Consider the following 19268-nt stretch of genomic DNA (forward strand, 5'->3'; position numbering starts at 1 on the left):
ATATATATATATATATATATATATATATATATAGGAAATAGAGCATTTACATTTTCTGGGAAGTTATGTAAGTGTTTTTTGTGTAAACGGATCTTTAATCTCTTGTTTTTAAGGCTTTTAAGGCTCAATATTTATTATTGTCATATGCAGAGTTAAACACATTGTCACACTGTATATATATTTTTTATTTTATCTTCTGTTTAAACCCAATATATGAGTTAAATCATAAATATATGGGAGATATTATAATAAAAAAGTATTATTACAGCATTACTTTAATGAGCTATTGTGCAGAGAGCAGTGATCTTACAGTACACTGTGAAATATTGCACATGTTGCAAATAACTTTAGAATGAAAACAGCAATAAATGCATGAGTGTGTAGCTAACTGAGGTTATAATAAATAGAGTGATAGTGAGGAGCAGCGTGTGCTCAAATGCAAAAAAACTTTTTTTTTTACTAACTTCACTTAATCATCTTCCTTCTTATCCAACCTAGGGAACCACGACTCCCCCGATAAAATTTCATTACTCACCCTCTTCTTCATCCCGGAAACACCTTCAGCCAGTTTTAAATAACTACTTTCAGCTGTAAAACATGAAAAGTAAAAGAATAACGGCTGAATGCCAGTAAGAAATGCAATGTCTTTCAAAATCAAGACATATAGGCAACATTTATCATTATAACATTACAACCCAAATAGAAAAAAAGAGCTAAGACAAAAAGAAGACTACTTCTGCACATTCTTTCAGTAATTTACTACAGGCCGTGGATAGTTTAACAATAAAGAACACGGACTGAAAAATCATACAGATTAAATTGCACCAAATAAATTGTGAAATAAAGTGAATCCCCCTCAAACAAAGTATACTAGTGCATGTCAAAAATGTATTATTCATTGAAAAAATACTTTATTTTAGTAACTCAGTTCAAAATGTTAAAAAAACATTTATAAAACGTGTATTTCCTTTATTGTTGATGATTATGGCTTACAGCCAATGAAAACCCAAAAATCTATGTCTCAGAATATTATATAATAGTATATAAGATTGGTACTTTTGGCAGTACCAATAAACATTTAGAATCACTGTGTGTATAATACATCTATATAATATATGAGTTTTACATTTTGAACTGAATTACTGAAATAAAGTAACTTTTTTTGTCCAATGATATTCTATTTAATTTGAGATGCACTAGTATATCAACCTTGAAACATAGATTTGTTTTGTAGACTTTTGTAGTCATGCATCAGACTGCATTACTGAATATACAAGGTGTTGCTGTTTAGATATTTATTGTTGCTTCTCATATTTTTTTAAACAATTCCTCTCTCTTTACATTCACATTACACAGTTATTGAGCTCCAAATTATTCCAAGCAATTTGTATGGTTGCTTGGAATATATGGTATGGTATATTGAATATGTATTAAACTACATGCAGCTCATAAGGACTGAAATAATTATAAATTACTCAGATCAACAAAAAAGTGATATTAAACAGATTTAGGGAATGGCTCTCAAAGGAACATGATGAACATAAATTTATGTAGTTTTTGTAGTCCAGTGTCATACTGTATGACTGCTTTTTAGTTATTTACTGTTGGTTCTCACGGTTGATGTAAACTTTGGTCATTTCCAAACAATCTCTCATTCCCTTCAAATTAAATAAAACATTAAATGCTACCTATAATGCACATTTAAAGACAGACAAAAAATATATATACAGTAAATGCCTTCTCTTTTGATGGCTGGCTGGCTGTCCTTCATTATAAAAAAATTAAGCTAAAATATTCCTGAAAATTGCAAATGTTAATAGATATGTAAAGAAACTTATTGGTTTTGGCCATGGGTGTGGTAATGGGGTAAAAAGTGGACCTGACCACCCAGGGCCGAGTAGGAAGAGGGGCCCATGAAAATCATTATTATTTTTTTTCGATCCTTGAGTACTGGCATGGATAGGGGCCCACTGACATTGAAAGTGTACAGGGTCCAGAATTTGCTGCCACACCCCTGGTTTTGGCTCTCACAATATTAGAGAATCAACAAATGTAAAATGTGAAGCATGGCCCTCACGTACAAACTGTAAAGATTGGGAAGTACTGTTTACAGATTGGAATACATTGGAATTTGTTCTTTTGCACAGGAAATTTGCCAATTTTCCGTCACCATTTTGAGTGTTGATTCAACACTCTTCACGCTTTGAAGCAGACTGGGCTGTTTATGTTTGCTGTGAAGTCTTATTACATGTGACAAAAAAAAAAACTTTCAACAATAAAAGAGAAACCTGTGTTTTAACGGTTCAATTAAATGTGGTGACAGATCACATAATATCTTCTGTGTGTTTTGCCAATTATTTGACTGGCTCCCTTGTGCAGAAAATGTTTTTATTTATTTCCTGTATAACACATTTATAACACATTTTTAAATTGACTGATTTTTTTTCTAAAAGGAAATATGTGATAGAGAGCTTCCTAAATGACAACATATGAGTTTTTGTATCTAATGTGAAATAAAACACATCATTAATGAGAACAGAGAAGATCAACATAAGCACTTAACTGCCGATGTTCGAACTGATGATCTTGGAATCTGCAGTTGTTTATAAATGTGTATAAAACTGCTGGCAGCAGTAGTAAATCATGATCGCTAACTAAACTAGAAGACATTTTTATTTAATAACCCAAGTAAATGTATGCACACCAATCAAGAATAATACTACAAATAGCTCCTTGTTCCTACAGTGCATAAAGGAGTTTATAGTTCTATAATTAAAGATTATAGTCATGTTTCTGTTTTTATGTATATCTTCAATGGTCAGGACCCCAGAGGACCACCACAGCGCAGGCATTATTTAGGTGGTGCCCTTCTTATTATAACTATATATTTATGTTTTTACAGTAACATATTCTTTAGATAAATCCTACAGTGTATTAAAAGAAAAAACAAACAATTAAAAAACTCAAATGACAACCCACTGAACATACTGTAAATAAATCAAGGGTCTTTGCAAATAGAGCCCTGAACCAATGAGAAGGTACGTTTTAATCAATAGGGATGCATTGAACAAGCAAACACTGCATCTTATTAACTTTTTATTAGCAGTTTTATTGAGTCAGTCTCTTCAGTTCTCAGTGACACCAGACTAAACAAAACTGTAACACAGTATATTATAAACTTAGAGATCTCATCTGAATGTACACAAATCTATAACATTCATCAAAACATTTGAGTAACATGATTATAAATATTGTGTCCTCAACATGTACAAGAGAAGATTCTAGATTGTTTGATTGCACAATCATTTTTATTATTATTATTATTATTATCTGCGGTCGCTTCTTTTAGACTAACGTCTTCCCTGAAAGCAGTTTTACCTGAGGTTGTTTCACAGTATGTTTTACCTGTTTTACAAGAGCTAAAAGCACAGCACCTGCATTTAACCAACGAAACAAATGCATTTTTCAGAACTCCTCAATATAATTTGTGTTAATGTAAGATTTGGTAAAGTAGACCTTGGTAAAGTGATACTTTGGTATTGAAATTCGTTGGAATATGGAATATGTATTAAATTATGTATACAGATCATAAAGGTCATCAGGATTGAACAACGCTTCAAAAGCTTGGATGCAGCAGGGGAACTGGGGTTGGGAAATACATGCAGGCCATGGAGTGCATGGAACAGAAATGAAGAAATATGTCTCTATTGAGCAACGACTAGTGAAAAAATTTTAATCATGATCAAAAAACATGAAAAAAAAAAAAAACCCACACTGCCCACTGTAATGATTGAGATAAAGACCCATTTTCCTTTCATATGCCCGACTTTATTTTAAGGGTATTCACATACATGCATGCAGTCTTCCTTATTGCTAGTAGGGCTGGACCCGAATATTCGGGTATTCGGATATTCGTTCGTTGAGTAGGTATTCGGTTTTTAATTTTGCTATTCGGATATTCGTTTTTTTTCTCCTTTCCAGAGTTCCACCTCACTCTAACCACTTCTGTTTTCGCGGGTCCCGTCAGAATATCTTGCGCGCGGGACAGAACTGAACTGTTATTGGCTGGAGCGGGAGTTTAATCCAGACGATGCGGGAGCAAATTAATAAATAGTTAAGAAAACTGTAATAATTGTAAAAAAAAAAAAACTAAAGAAAACTCTCAACGCGCAGGATGGACCGACACACACACGCACACACCGATGGTGTTTGGACTGGGGTAAGGAATGGGACCGCACTATTCATCGCTGCTGTTTTAATAAATATATAAGTAAATTTGAAGCATTAAATGTAGTTTATTTAATTTATATTAGGAACGTGGGGCGGGAGCGGCAGAAATGTGTATGTGGCGGGCGGGCACGGGATTAAAAGAAGCAATTTTTTGCGGCGCGGTAACGAGACAGAAACGCGGGAGCGTGGAAGAGTGGGTTTAAAAATCAGTCTCGCGCAGACCTCTATTATACATGATAAAAAAATGCAGGCTCTTCGAAACTGATTTATATAATAAAACGTAAGGGGTAATGTGGCAACAGTAGGGGCTAAATCGGTTACAAAAGCCTGGCCTACAAAAATGATGTCTGAACGAATTTCCTCTTATCTAATATAATTTAAAATGGTTTAAAAATATAAAATAATTTCTAAGCAAACAAAATATTTAATATTGAGCTTATAGCCCAAGTGCAAAAATACAAAATCAGTAATACGGCTATGCCCTGCACAATCCTTAAACCGAAATAGACCAAGTTCAATAACGCCATTAACAATGACTTTCCTCTACTCTAATATAATTTAACATGGTTTAAAAATATAAAATAATTTCTAAACAAACAAAATATTTAATATTGAGCTTATAGCCCAAGTGCAAAAATACAAAATCAGTAATATGCCCTGCACAATCCTTTAACCGAAATAGACCAAGTACAGTTTACAATGACTGTCCTCTAATATAATTAACAATGTTTAAGAATATAAAATACTTCCTGAACAAACGTTTTTTTTGTTTGTTTTTTTTAAGCAAATAGCCTAAGTGTGAAAACACAAACAGCAATTTACTGGGCTGGCTTGCGCGGAGAAACCGTGCAGCAGCAGCCTCCTAGCCTGCTTATGCAGCGGATAAGCGCGGTGTGGGGCAGCAGAAATTCCGGGATGAAAACACAAAAATCCGGGATAAAAACACCAAAAATACGGGGTGAATATGTCTCGTCGGTCAGAGCAAATTGAACATTTTTCAGTGGATTAAAGGGGCCGTGATTTGCTTTTTTTTTTTTACCTCTTTTAAAAACGAATATTCGAATATTCGCTTCGAATCAGTGCCGAATATCCGGAGCTCAAAAAACGCTATTCGGGCCAGCCCTAATTGCTAGACACCATAATGGTTCAAAGGTTACATAGACCGTGTTAATTTAACACTAGTGAATTAGCTATTTATTTGCCTGTGATACTTTCTACAGCAGACACTAGAGGTTAGATCGGGCCCAAAAAATCCGACCCGACCCAGCCCGAGCCCGTGCACATTCTGCCCGAGCCCGACCCAACCCGCCCCATAAACTGGCTGTTTTTTGGACTGTTTAAATGAGCGAAATATGATCAGAATTATGTTAATTAACACTGTAACATAAAAGCATAGAACTATTATTTAATTAAAATAATTTTTAAGAACAGCTACACACAGTGCTGCATGTCAAACGCGGAGAGAGAGAGAGAGAGAGACACAGAGAGAGAGAGAGACACAGAGAGAGAGAGAGAGAGAGAGATTTGTGTGTTCTGGTGTATGAGCTACTCACAGGTTAAGGTTCTCACATACTGTATCTCCTGTTTCTCTTTTATCTCCTCGTGCTCATATTCTACTCCCATACATAATTCTGCAGCTCCCTCAGTGTTTTCTGTCGTATTTTGCGGCTAGTGCGAGCGCTTACAACCAACACCGCGGACCGCGAGGTGCCACCGCGCTGCCGCCGCACTGCCGCTGTTGGGCCGAATTCGACTCCCTGCTGAATCCGACTCCCGCTTCGCGGACAGAATCGGCACAACACCCCTCACTGTACAACTGCGGGAGTGAAAACAGCGCTTATAAATAAATTTGTTTTTTCACTTTCAGTTTTCGGTATTTGGTTCGTTTTCGTTAACAATAATAATTGGTTACTTGGTAACATTGTGATTATCACACCAGAGCTTTATTTAAAAATAAAAATATAATTAAAAAACAGATGCCTACATCTCAGACTATTTTCTGGAGCCCGACCCGACCCGGCCCGAGGAAAGTGGTGGGAAATCTCGGCCCGATCGACCAGATTTCGGGTCGGGCCTCGGGTCAGGTCGGGTTCTGGCAGACAATCTAAGCTCTAGCAGACACATAATAATTGAAGATTATACTAGTGTGCTAGTACTGGTGCCAGCCATACATACCCAATTCATGACACCCCACCACCATGTCTCACAGATAAGGTAATATTTGTTGGATTATGCAAGGCTACACCATGCTCTTGCCATCACTCCGATATAGAGCAATCTGGACGTCATCTGTTCATTTTATCATTTCACAGATCGTTTTTGCAGTCTGGCCAGGTATTAAGAAGATAGTAGCCTCTGACTTATACACCCCCTGCTGAAGGCTGCTTCTGATGTGTCAAGCAGTTTTAATGTGGCTCGTTCTGCCATCAGCAGTGGTGATCTTCCTTGGCCTACCAGTCCCTTTTGTATCCTTTCTTTTTAATGATATTTTATACATTTTATATTTTGGTATTGCTAAGATGTCACCAACATGTCTAAAAAAACTTCTTGCTGACTTTTTCTGGAAGCGCTATTGTCCTCATGTTAAACTACAGCAACTACAAGCTCCAAATGTGTTTAAAAGATTAAAGAGCAGAGGACACTTATGCTTACTCTAATGAAGAAATTGAACAGACCTGAGTTATCATAAACAAATTTGAAGACAAATCTCCCAAACATTAAAAAGCCCCAGAATGAGGGGGCTGTGTAATTTCAAGTTGTAATTTCAACATGCTCAAACTGAAATATATGCAAAGGTTTAAAAATTAAAGTAATATAATTTCTTTATTCTAAACATTGTGGAGGGCAATGTGTGTTCTTTAAAAAAATGTTACAATTTACTTGTGTAAAGTAGAAGAAGAAGAAGAAGAAGAAGAAGAAGCAAAGGAAAATGAAAAAAAATAGAAGAAGTACATGATGAAGAAGAAGAAGATACATAATGTGTAACATTATTATTAATACTTGTGTGAATAATATGAATATTAATGATGTTACGGTAGTTTAGTGGGACTGCAGTTTTTTTCTTTTTTGAGTAGAAAAAAAAGACTCTTCCTTGGAACACTTGGAAACAGTTCAGATAATCTTTCCAAGTTATGATATCATTCTGATATCATTCTGTGGGTGGCAGAACTCAAAACAATGGGGGCAGATCTGAAAGATTAGGGAAAGTTTTATAGCTTAGTCCACATCAGGAGTCTGAATCGTAACATCATGGATTTGTATAAACAACATTAAGCATAATCAGTTCTGAACAGCTTTTTAATTAGGATTTTTGTTTTCATCAGATTTGATAGATTTGATCAAATTTCCCCTTTGGGGATCAATAAAGTATCTATCTATCTATCTATCTATCTATCTATCTATCTATCTATCTATCTATCTATCTATCTATCTATCTATCTATCTATCTATCTATCTATCTATCTATCTATATGCTAAATTATATTTAGTTCCTTACAGAATGACTAAACTGAACTTCAAATACTAACTGATCATATGTACAACACTTAAAATGTATCATTATCATTATAATGAAAATCATTTAAAACATATAGCTTCATGTTATTAATTTTAATTTATTTGATTATGCTTTTGTGTGCATTAAATTACTGCAAGGAGATTTTTTTAAACATACAGGTCATATAGTAGTTTTTCCAATAAAATATGTCTTATTAAGAAATAAATGTCTACTAAATTTAAAGCTACACTATTATTAGACACAGCCCCATAACAAAAATATATGTAATACATGGTTTTATATAATACATTATTTAGAAACATAAATAATTACCTTTTTCTATTCTTTAATTATAATAAAATGCAATTTTTTATTTACAGTATTCCCTTCTCCTATTTAAGTTTCCTTATGAGATTTGGTTTTGATGTTTTTTATTTTTTTATTTAATGAGACATTTTTTGACCTACACTGTAATAACTGCAATACATGCTGTAAAGTCCAGTAGTAGTAAAACTTGTGTAGTGCAAAATTAATAATAAAACTAATAATACTTTTTAATGAGTATATGATTAATATATTTTTAGATGATACATGCAGAAAAAAATCATATTAACTTGAGAATAAAAGCATATGGAAAAGCTAACTCAACACCCTGTATTTATTCTGGGAGCTTTGCAAGAAAGCATTTTTTTCTGAACTAAAAATTGTTCAGTTTACTCTGGGCTGGATATTCTGCTGGATGTAAAGGTGATTATTATATTTGATCTGTAATCAACACAAACCAATAAGTCACTATTTTGCCAGAAGCAGCTTCACTTGAATGTGATGAGGTAGTCTGGGTAGGCCTGGCAGTCGTGGAACACTACAAATTTACTGGGCTTCTGCACGTTGTCGACTACACTGTCATAACGGTCATTGGGGTCCTGAGTGGAGCGGGGAGGCGGAGTCATCATGTCACTCTGACCCTGGGTATACTGACCCGTCAGAACGAGGGCAACAAACATGACCTGAGTTCCATCTGCAGCAGGTTTGGAAAACACTGGGTCGGAAGAGTAACTGGCGTCCACTGCAAAGTACGTTCCAATACCAAATCTTGTAGCTGCAGGGCATTAAAATAGAGAGAGGAGAAAGAAAATGATAAGGAATGGAGTGAAAATCTATTATACACATGCAAATAATCCAATAGTAAAATAAGAAAGAAGCATACACACATTTAAATCGATGCAAAAGTTACTGTAACATTCATATACTGAACTGATTTTGTATGTATTTGAGTGTGTGGATCCTTCTGATCAATCTCAAATAATCAGCTGTTACCATTTTGTCCAGCAAATCTGCGGTCAAAGTTAGTCCTCTGTATGGACAAGCAGGCTTCCTCTGTGGTTCCATGATACAGAACTTTCTCTCCAGCCCCCACCAGATCTCCATTCTTATCCTGCAGCTCTTTCTTCCGAACTTCATAAGCACGACGCAGATGCACATTCTGTACGCGCTCAATCTGTGGAAACGTTGAAAAATTTGGGATGCACTAGACTCCTTCAGCTGCATATATATACCCATTAAAAATGTATGCATTTTAACACAATGGAAATATATTAAAGAAACTTAGTTGGGACCTTTGAGAGTCTCTGCACGGATCATCTTCATACTAGGCTACATACATTTGCTATGTTCTTGCTGGAGTGTGAAATTCTATATGTTTATGCTTGACAATGTCAGGAGTAGAAGTATAAAAATCGCCTGAAATATAATTACTCCAGTAAAGTATAAATAACCAACATTTCTGCTTAAGTAAAGTAAAAGAGTATTTGTACTTTATTACTTGACACCTCTGGAAATTAAGATTCTTGCAAGATATATTTTAGATGCTCTGACTGTCTACTGTAGACAGGGTTCATACACCTTTTACAAGGTAAAATTCAAGCGCTTTTCAAGCACTTTCAAGAGCCATTTTCAAGTTTTTCCAGCACCTTTCAGCTGTAGTAAATGAATGATAATGGTGATATCTCAAAACTGCGATTCAGCGACATTCAATATATCGCAAAACTATTCTCCACACTTCACAGCGACTATGTTACTGAGAAACTAAATACTTCTAAGTAAGTAAATAGCAGGAGTTATGGATTTATTTGTGTCAGTTTTACACAATTTAAATACCAATGTTCTTCACCACATGTTTACCCTATTCATTTAATTGAGCAGTTACTGTATGTCAAATTTGGGGGTGAGTTGAGAGCATTTATACATACATATACTCAAAAATATTGATTTGCTTTTTGTCACACTGCAAGAGACGGTATTGTGTTTATGTGAACACAACCAGGATTGTGTTTGGTAATTGCAAGAGAAGAAATGAAATCAAAAGTTTTAGGGTTTTAGAGTGGTTTTGACCGTTTGGGGGCGGAGTCAGGATCACCTCCCTCAGCGAATGCTATTGGCTGATATCTCCTGGCTTTGTGACTGACCGCCTACTACAAGCAGCCTTCAGAAACAAAGACAGCAGGAGAGTTTGCTAGCTATGCTAAAAGCCAAACTTTGGATTTATCTAAACAATAATAGTAATGATCCAGGGTTACACGTACAGTATATATTAGGCTAAGGCGAGTGCGGCACTGTTAACGCAGTGTCAGTGTCCCCCGATCTCCGGGGCTGTTTGCCCGGATTCAGTGGTTGAAACGAGCCAATCTCCGAGGCTTGTATCGCGGCTTTAGTGCCTAGAACGAGCCACTCACCAGCACTGTTAACATACTGGCTTCACATAGACAGAGACTGAACACAGCGTACCTTGAGCACTGCTTTCTGGACTGTCCTCTTGAAGTCCATTTTCACCCTGTTGTACTCAGCAGAGCTGGGGTGCAGAGTGACCAGTTTTAGGGCCTCTCCTGACCCCATGCTATCCCAGTAAAGAGGAAAAGTAAAATCTGATACACAGAGACAAAGTGACATTAATTACTTCTGCCAAATACAGGGTTTGTTTATTACTGAATAATTAATATGTACTAATATGGATTAAGATGCAAGCCTGCACCTGAAAGGTTCTCCAGTCGTTTAAGCTTGGACACCAGGCCTGGAGTGTTCACAGATGTGGCCTCCATTCCTTTCAGGTTTACTGTCCACTTCTGTCCCTGTGCATCCAGCACCCCTCCAAAAATGTTATTGTTCTCTAGCTGGTAATTGGCCTCTTTGGGCAGCCTCTCCCAGACGCCCCAAATTCCCAGAATGCACCAGTTGACACGGGCAAAGATTAGGTCCTGTTCTCGCCCTCGTACCTACAGAGTGCATATGACCATGTTCAGTCCATTCACTAACTAAAACTACTATGGAGTTGGCTGAGTTGAGTAATGTGCATATGTTCCTCAATCTATTGGACAGTAGTGTAATTAGTTTTGCAGTAACTACTGAGAAAGCAATGCAGACTGGATGAGCTAATCTGAAGACACAGTTGGGAGTAATGGAAAAATGACAGGTAGGATTCAATCACTTCGATCAATGATCACAATTTTAAATCACATTACGTTACATTATTAATTTCTATTGCATTCCATACCTGTCTAACAAGAGCTCCTTGCACCAGTCGGTTGAATTCAATAACTCCACTATTAAGGCCTCTTACTGTAAGTCTATCTGGGCTTTGCTGGTTTATTTCTACACCCAGAGAATCTGCATTATTGGTGATGTGGTCAATTTCATCTTGGGCAAGGTGTTTGAGCTCCTCTGTAGTGAATGACTGAGTCGAGCACTCTTTCTCATAAGCCTGCTTAAGTTCCAGACAAGCATCTGAGACATTCTGGGCAGATTGGCCAATGACAAGAAATTCAGCTGTGCTCCTCTGATGGACTGGCAGGGATTGAACAAGGGAGCTCATATCTAAGGACAAACTGGATGAATAGCGTCCTCTACTGGCAGTCCTGAGAGGTGCAGCAGACACAGCAGCTAAGAAAAGAAAATCTGTGTCAGCATTTAGTTTTACAGCTGGGTAATCATTCACTATGTTTTATTGGTGCTAATTTATACATGACTAAATTTTTACCTGTCACTTGTGTAAATGTACTGAAGAGCTGCTTTGCCATTGATTTGAACTCCAAGAAAACATGAATTTTCAGTAAAACAATACGAATAATTTTGAGATGTTTGAAGTTAGCACCTATCGTAGCATCCTTCACTCCTTGGAGAATGGACTGAGCCACAAGGCGTGCATCAAGGCCTCCTTTGCCTGCATAACAAAACAGGGTTTAGAGTTTTTACAGAATTCTTGCAATGTTGAGCTGATGAACATTCTAGTGTTGTAAATTATACTTCCAAAGGTGGTTCATCCTTTAAAAAGCATACAATTAAATTAGGTTTATTCTGATTGAATATAGGTACGGGGGTCACAGTTCGGTTCGTGTAAACACGCAATCCATAGGAGACTTGTGGAACCAATGAACACAACCCGGGAAGTGCAGCTGTAGCTATGTTACTCTTAGCAACTCGCTACTGACCTAGTCTGCGCTAAGAAGTTTAGCTCTGACTGGAATCTGGAGCTCACAAGCAGAGAGCGCAGAAACACAGATCATTCAAACTGTCCACACACCGCTGCCAGTCGCTTTCCAGTGTAAACGCAGGGTTAGCGCTAGGATTGTCTGTCTTTCTTCTCACTCGCTCCCTGTGTCTCTCTGCCTCTCTCTCTCTCTCTCTTAAAAAAATGTTATATTATGTTTTATTCATGCTTTATTCTTATTTTATTTTTATTTCCAATTACTTGTTCTTTTTTACATGTTTTTTATTTTACTTCTCTTTGTTTTAATCATGTTTGAATAAATCATGCTTTATTCTTATTTTAGTTTTTATAATCATGTTTGAATCAATCTTGCTTTATTCTTATTTTAGTTTTTATTTCAACTTTTACTGTTATTCTTTTACATGTTTTTTTAATTTGACTTCTCTGTGTATTTTATAATTTGTAAAGCACTTTGAATAACCGTTGTGTATAAAACGTGCTATATAAATAAACTTGCCTTGCCTTAAAACTCTGGTTTCAAGCATTTAATAAAAGTGCTTTAATTCATTTCCAGCATTCCATCCCAAAAAACAAAACATGATTAAAATAAAGATTCATTGTTATTATAAATTTAATAAAGGTGAGGCTATGCTGAGAATGCCCAGCATGGGTGTGGTAGTGGTGGGAGAAGTGGACCTGACTACCCAGGTTTTTTGTTTTCACTCACGTTCCCTGGTACTGGCATGGATAGGGGCCCACTGACATTGAGAGTGTACAGGGTCCAGAATTTGTTGCTATGCTTCTGATGCCAAGCCTCTTTATCGTTAACACCAACCGTAGAAAAAACGTACAGAACCTTGGGGCTTGTACCGAGGTGTAAACCGAACTGTGACTTTTCTTTACCGTTACACCCCTAATATATATATATATATATATATAGAGAGAGAGAGAGAGAGAGTGAGAGAGAGAGAGATTCAAAGTTCAATATATAACCCTGTTATATCTGATAAGTTGGATTACTTACCGGCACATATAGCAGGAATGGCCACTGATTGGTAACGTAATTGTTCACATTTGGACACAATGTCCCGAGCAAGTCCTTTGATATTGCCTGCATCACTCTTTCCGCTTACGTGCATGATCATCTTACAGGGAAAGTTTCCAGGTTGGGTGGTGAAGATCTTACCTTTTTGTACCTTAGCTAGAAATGCAGGAAAAAGCACTCAAAAACCTTAATACTATATCATCATCTATTATCAAATCAAGCATATCAAATTAAATAATTAATGGGTAGGACATTTAAATTTCTTCTTTTTCTACTTCTTCTTATTCACAGCCAAAACAATAAAATTAATCAAATAAGTCCCAGGTTTCATGACTCTTCCTTACCTCCTGTAAGCTGAGCCTGGACTGCTGGTCCAGCAACAGTCAGGATGTCACTGCACACATCTGGAATTTTTGAAAATTAAGAAACATTTTAGAGGTTCAACAATCCTTTATATGATAAACTATAACAAGGATGATGTATCTGTAGTTTAATGTAAATCTGCACCTGTCTGAAAGTCACTGAAATCTGTGGTGTTTACAACAGCATCTGTCGTCTCGTTGCTAATGTCACCATACACCAGATGAAGCTGGCAATTTCCCGCTCCAATGATGATTTCATCAATTTCTGAACTTAAAGACTGAAAGACAGCTGTGGAAGCAAATGAAAAATTAGTTAAAGGAACATGTGCTGACAAAAGATTAAACAAATGTATATATGTGTAATAGACAAGTAAATGACACTAAACAAATGCACTTACCATGCCCAGAAGAGTCCACTATTTGTCCACTTAGCCCTGTGCTGACTGCTTGGAACATCTAGCAAAAAATCACCAATATATTTATTTTGTACAGTGGATTGAAGGCATTTTATGAAAAATTAAGTGAAACTATTAGAGTGAGACAACAAATTAAAAAGTACATTTATTGTGTATAGGTACTAAGAATATTTCTGTATGATTAGCTGACCTCTTCAGAATCGGAGTAGTTAGGCATCATAACAATGCGTATGGTCCTGAGAGATCCAGTAAATCCAGTACGACCAAATGTGCCAATGACCTCTGTCAGAATACGGGTAGCATCTCTGATGGGTACTGACATCGCTGGTCCAGGACCAATAACTGGCATAGCAACAGAGTCCCAACCCTGCTGCTCACAAAGTGCCAGAGCTCGTTCCAGACCATCTCGTAGTGCCTGTGGAACAACATGAGGGTCCCCTATTAAAGTGAGTGAGAGAGAGCGTGAGCAGGCAAGAGACAGACGACATAAGTGAGAGAGAGAGAGCGAGAGAGAAAGCGAGAGAGAGAGAGACAGACGGCGTGAGAGAAGTTTTGTGTTATGTTTTACCTTTTCCTTTGTGCTTCCACTAGAAGGTACGCACTCAATAAAAAACACCTTCTTGCACCCCAGTGGAGTCCCATCTACCTCTAGCACATCTCCAGCAGCAATTGTGTTTGTACTTTTGGCAGCATCAAAATTGCTCTTTAGTCGCTGTCCAGCTTTGTCCAACAAGCACATTCCTACTTTGGTTGACGTAAGATTTGAGTTCAACATGGGGGCAACAAGTACATCAACCTGTTCCAGAGCAATTAACAATGTTATTTAGGTTTTTGTGTAAGGGTAAGGAATATGATAAACATCATTTTACTGATGAGAGTAGCTTTCACAAAACTAACATTTCTGCATCAGGTTAATTGAAATCTCCTACAACTTGGCAAATTCATGAGCTGTGACGGTTGTTTGATAACCTTTCCTTGTGTTTTTTGTACAGTAAATTTAACATGGCTATAAATTGGAGCTAAATTGAGTACTTTAATTTAAAAATGAATAAAGGGTAGCATACCTGCTGTCCTTCAAGACCTCCAAATACAATTTCAAGAGCCACAGATGAATCTACAAGACTTGCTTGAGGGTTAGACACAAAGGTATGTAGATTAGGGAGGCTGTTCCATGCTGTGTTGCTGATTGGTGGTGCTCTAGTTGGTATGTTGCTCAGAAGTACTATCACAACCTGATAGGAATTCTGCAGTAATGACTGGGTTTTTAAACCTCCCCCTTGGAAGAACTGCAAAACGCCTGGACCATCCACTTTGACTCTCTTTGAGGTAAGGCCTCCAAATGCTGAAGTCAATGTTGTCTTCAGGTCTCTTACTTGACAACGTGGTCCTGAGAGTCTGATGCAGGGAGCAGGTGAGCGTGTAGCCACTAGAGTTACATTGTCTGAGTTCACACCTAGAAGTGGCAAAAGCTCAGAGAAATAATCTACCATTTCTGGTAGAGGTAGAGGCAAAGAGTCGTGGCAGGTTGCTTGGTTTTCCTTGTAGTCCTGTATGATTTTCTTTAATTTGCTAACTTCATTGCTGTATCCCACTACTTGCACCTTAATCCTGGGATCAGCATGTGTTCCTGGTTGATAAATTAACTCCACATTAGTGCTTCCTTGATTAGCTTCTTGTAAGGCTTGATTCAAAGATTCTTTCAGAGAGTCTATTCCAGGTGAATTAGCTTCAGTTCCCTCTAGTGGCACTGACTCCATGCACAGGTCCCTCTGCACTGCAGCCGCTGCTTCCTGAAGAGCCCCAGTGGACAGGCTCATTAGAACCAGGTCTGAATTTCTGGTCTCAAACAGAACTGGACTGCGTAGACTCTGTTGGAATCGCACCTGGAACTTTTGTATAGCACCACTTGATGACAAGAATGTTGTGAGGGCTTGATGAAGATGAATCCTTTTCTCTTGAATTTGACTCAACAGCTCCTGAAGCTTTGACCCTGCAGCTTCAACTTGCTCCTTAGGACCTTTAAGAACAACAGAGCCAGGCCTGTCTTGTGCAATGTTGATCTCTGAAAAATTAGACTCTATTTCTAGCCTGAACTGCTCTTTCACAAGATCAAAATTTGCTTCAGACACAAGACACTCTTTACAGATCTGCTGTTGCAACTTCATGGCTTTTAGGAGCTTCTGCAGCTCCATAGGTTCTCCCACAATTACAACTACATCTTCTTCTCTATAGATTCCAAGGTCTTCTGTGGGTAAAAAGGGGTTTTGCTTGAGGATCATTAGCGTCTCAGGGTTAAACTCAAAATAGATGTCATAGTGTTTCTGCAGCTCAAAAAACACGTCCTCCACCTTTGCTTTCCACTTATCAAGGGCAATATCATCTTCATCAGACTTGACTTCATCTTTTACTACCACTACTTTCTTAGAGTCCAGGTCTAATTTAAAGGAGCAGTTTAGAGAGGAAAGGCGTTTCTCCAAGTCCAAGGATGCTTTTTTATTTTCTTTCAGGAATCGCAGAAGATAAGAATCCAATTTCAAAATCTTTTCCACTGGTTTACAACTCGAGGCTGTCTAAAACAAAAACAAAAGGGATTTCAGCCATTTATTGTACTTGTCCAATGACACTAATACAATTCCTTCTCAAGCATACCATAAAAAACCTCAACATGCAATTTTGTCTCAGGCACTAACTGCCCTATAAAAGTCTCTCTCTGCCCTATAAGAGACTTATTTTGGGGTAGTGTACCTTATTGAGAGATGGTTTACTGCTAAACATGACTATATGATGAAAAGCAGATGGTCACTGTACAGACCTATTCTGTCTCTAGAAGATATATAAAAAGGAAAATAAGAACAGTGTGATTTTTTTTAAACTTTTGCAGAGCATAAAGATTATAAAGCCATAGCTTTATACATAAATATAAATAAAAATAGCATTAAAAAGCACACGCCTAGATTACAGACCATTTTGTTGAGCCTGACGCACCAATGCCCGAGGAAAGTGGTGGGATATCTCGGCCCGAGTTCAGGTTGGGCAGAAAATCTAAACTCTGATTGCTACAGACTAGATCTTTAGCAACAAATCTTTGTTCTGTATCCAGTATGGAGGCCTGTTGGTGAGCAATTCAATGCTGCTTTTACTATAGAGCTACACACTGCTTCAACTGCTGATATGATCTAGGGAGCCATTGTAAATGAGAGTTTGTCACCCCCTAGTAGTGATAAGAGGAACAATAGCCTCTTGCCTCTCACAGTAGTTTCAATTCTGCAATTTTCATCAGGAAAATGCTCACACACACACACACACACACACACACACAGTTGCAGTGTTTTAAAAATGTCTCCACCAGATTGCACAGAACTTAACCTACTATACAGTTTGAAGTGCTCCATCAAGGTACTGGAGCCTCCTTTCCACTGTACATGTTGCCACAGTAAACATTTTAACTCACTCTAATATTTTAATCACTTTTAATCACAAATATCATCTTTTATTCACACATATAAAATTTTATTCCATTTCAACAACTCCTACTGTGTATCTTAATTCATTATTTTTTAACTGAGTGTATATACCTGTTAATAAAAGTTAAAAACATGTATTACATTTATGTTATATATTTATATGTTTATGTTATATATTTATAAATTTACTTATGTTATATATGCTATATATACTGTACACTATAGTGTTTACAACTTTTTAGGCTGCTGTCCTAAAATAAGCTGATAGTAATAACAAAACACAAAACACCATCATGTTTGGAACATAAAACATGTAATATAAATTTAAGCATGTCTTTGGGAAAAGGAAAGATGTAGAAAGGAACTGTTGATTAAAATATTAAAACTACTCAACAGAAACTAACAAAAGAATGATAAGACGTGAGACCCCCATCTGCTACTATTTTCACCCCAATTTAACAGTCAGCTTCCGCACATGCTTTAGCTTCCTTGACAAGAGGTTAACCTTTGTCTTTTATCTTGATCTAGTTTTAGAAACTTCTGATGAATGTAACAAATAAAGTAGTCTGCTTTTAATTTTTGTTGCAAATTTACATCATATTTAATTTAAAATCTTTGGAATGAGTATATATATATGTATATCTGTGAATTCCTGAAAGTTTTTTCTTTAAATCAGGTGGGGTTTTCAGTAAACACTAATAGTGAGAGATAGGGCAAATAGTGAATCAGCTGTTTATGGTTAAACAGATTCCTCTTACCTGTTGACGTGACGCAGTCTGTGCAAAACTGTTATCCTCTTGTATCTCATTGCAGCTTAAAGTGATTTGCAGATTTCTTTGTACAGACAGCTGGATAGTATGATCCTTTTTTCTTAACACTCGTTTCTGGTCTGTAATTTAAAAATATATTGTTAAATAAACCATTTCATACATGATAAACATGAAATCTTATGGTATATTTTGTCGCTGTCCAATGAAAAACACTTATCTTCATTTTTGTCGATTTTTAGTTTACTACATAATTTGAACAGACAAACTGTCCCTTCCACTGTGCCAAAAAGTCTTAAAGTCTTTTTACATTGACTTCTACTGAAAGTTTAAATATTTTTTCTCTCTCCTGTAAAGTTGCTGTTTTGGAGATTGGACAGCGATGATTTATTTATCATCAATTATCACAGATTAGTAACAACAAATTGTTTACTTTGTAACTTGTATTCATTTACGCACCTGCTTCCTCCTCAAAGGCTATCCTGTAGAAGTTCTCCCTTATTTTCTCCACGTCTCCACATTCTCCCCCTCCAGAACGACGCCTGATCTGAAAGTACTGTCTGATCTTTTTCAGATCTTCTTTTAAGAGGTTACTTGCCACAAAATACACAGCATACTGGTAGTCTGACATATTTGATAAAATGTAGTCTTCTGCTTTGAAAATGTAGCTTTGAATACTCCCCAACACAGAGGTGTTTTCTTCTTGCAGCCCAGAATAAAATGCAGAGGTACACAAATTGCTTTCACTTTCAGCACAACCAATAAACCAGCACAGCTCAGGTGTAAGTCAGACCGGTCTAAGCAGTTTTATCAGCAGCTGTAAAATCATTTATGACGAAGCAATAGTTAGGTAATGCTGGATATGATACCACTTAACTTTGAAGGCCATAAACATCATGAACTCATAAAGAAATTATGCTTAAGGAATGCTGAATATTCTTTTTTTATAAGATGTTAGCTGACCCTTTGGTTTTTACCACAATTTCCCTGATGACAAACATAAAGACC

The 19268-nt window shown here is 36.8% G+C and overlaps 1 protein-coding gene across 1 annotated transcript; it reads right to left on the bottom strand.

Annotated features, from left to right (window-relative positions):
- Positions 1–3083: 3083 nt before the first annotated feature.
- Positions 3084–19007, bottom strand: LOC103042538 (protein mono-ADP-ribosyltransferase PARP14-like). Its single transcript, XM_022678567.2, has 15 exons — positions 18720–19007; positions 18252–18382; positions 15094–16599; positions 14598–14825; positions 14220–14444; positions 14012–14069; positions 13759–13902; positions 13596–13655; positions 13231–13407; positions 11757–11939; positions 11274–11659; positions 10755–10995; positions 10511–10647; positions 9044–9224; positions 3084–8825 (listed from the first exon to the last, which is right to left on the bottom strand). Exons 1-15 carry the CDS (start codon positions 18889–18891, stop codon positions 8539–8541), a joined length of 4116 nt encoding a protein of 1371 aa, XP_022534288.2. The 5' UTR covers positions 18892–19007; the 3' UTR covers positions 3084–8538.
- Between the last annotated feature and the right edge of the window lie 261 nt (positions 19008–19268).

This window comes from Astyanax mexicanus, chromosome 8 (genome assembly GCF_023375975.1).
Source record: "Astyanax mexicanus isolate ESR-SI-001 chromosome 8, AstMex3_surface, whole genome shotgun sequence".
Taxonomy (NCBI): Eukaryota; Metazoa; Chordata; class Actinopteri; order Characiformes; family Acestrorhamphidae; genus Astyanax; species Astyanax mexicanus.

What these genes read in the sequence shown, in the direction of transcription:
- LOC103042538 (XM_022678567.2), bottom strand. Translation starts at nt 18,891, where the DNA reads ATGTCAGACTACCAGTATGCTGTGTATTTTGTGGCAAGTAACCTCTTA. An exon ending in AGCCTTTGAGGAGGAAGCAG is followed by an intron (nt 18,383 to 18,719) that starts GTGCGTAAATGA and finishes TTTAAATTACAG; the next exon opens with ACCAGAAACGAGTGTTAAGA. An exon ending in TCCAGAAAGCAGTGCTCAAG is followed by an intron (nt 9,225 to 10,510) that starts GTACGCTGTGTT and finishes ACGTTTCCACAG; the next exon opens with ATTGAGCGCGTACAGAATGT.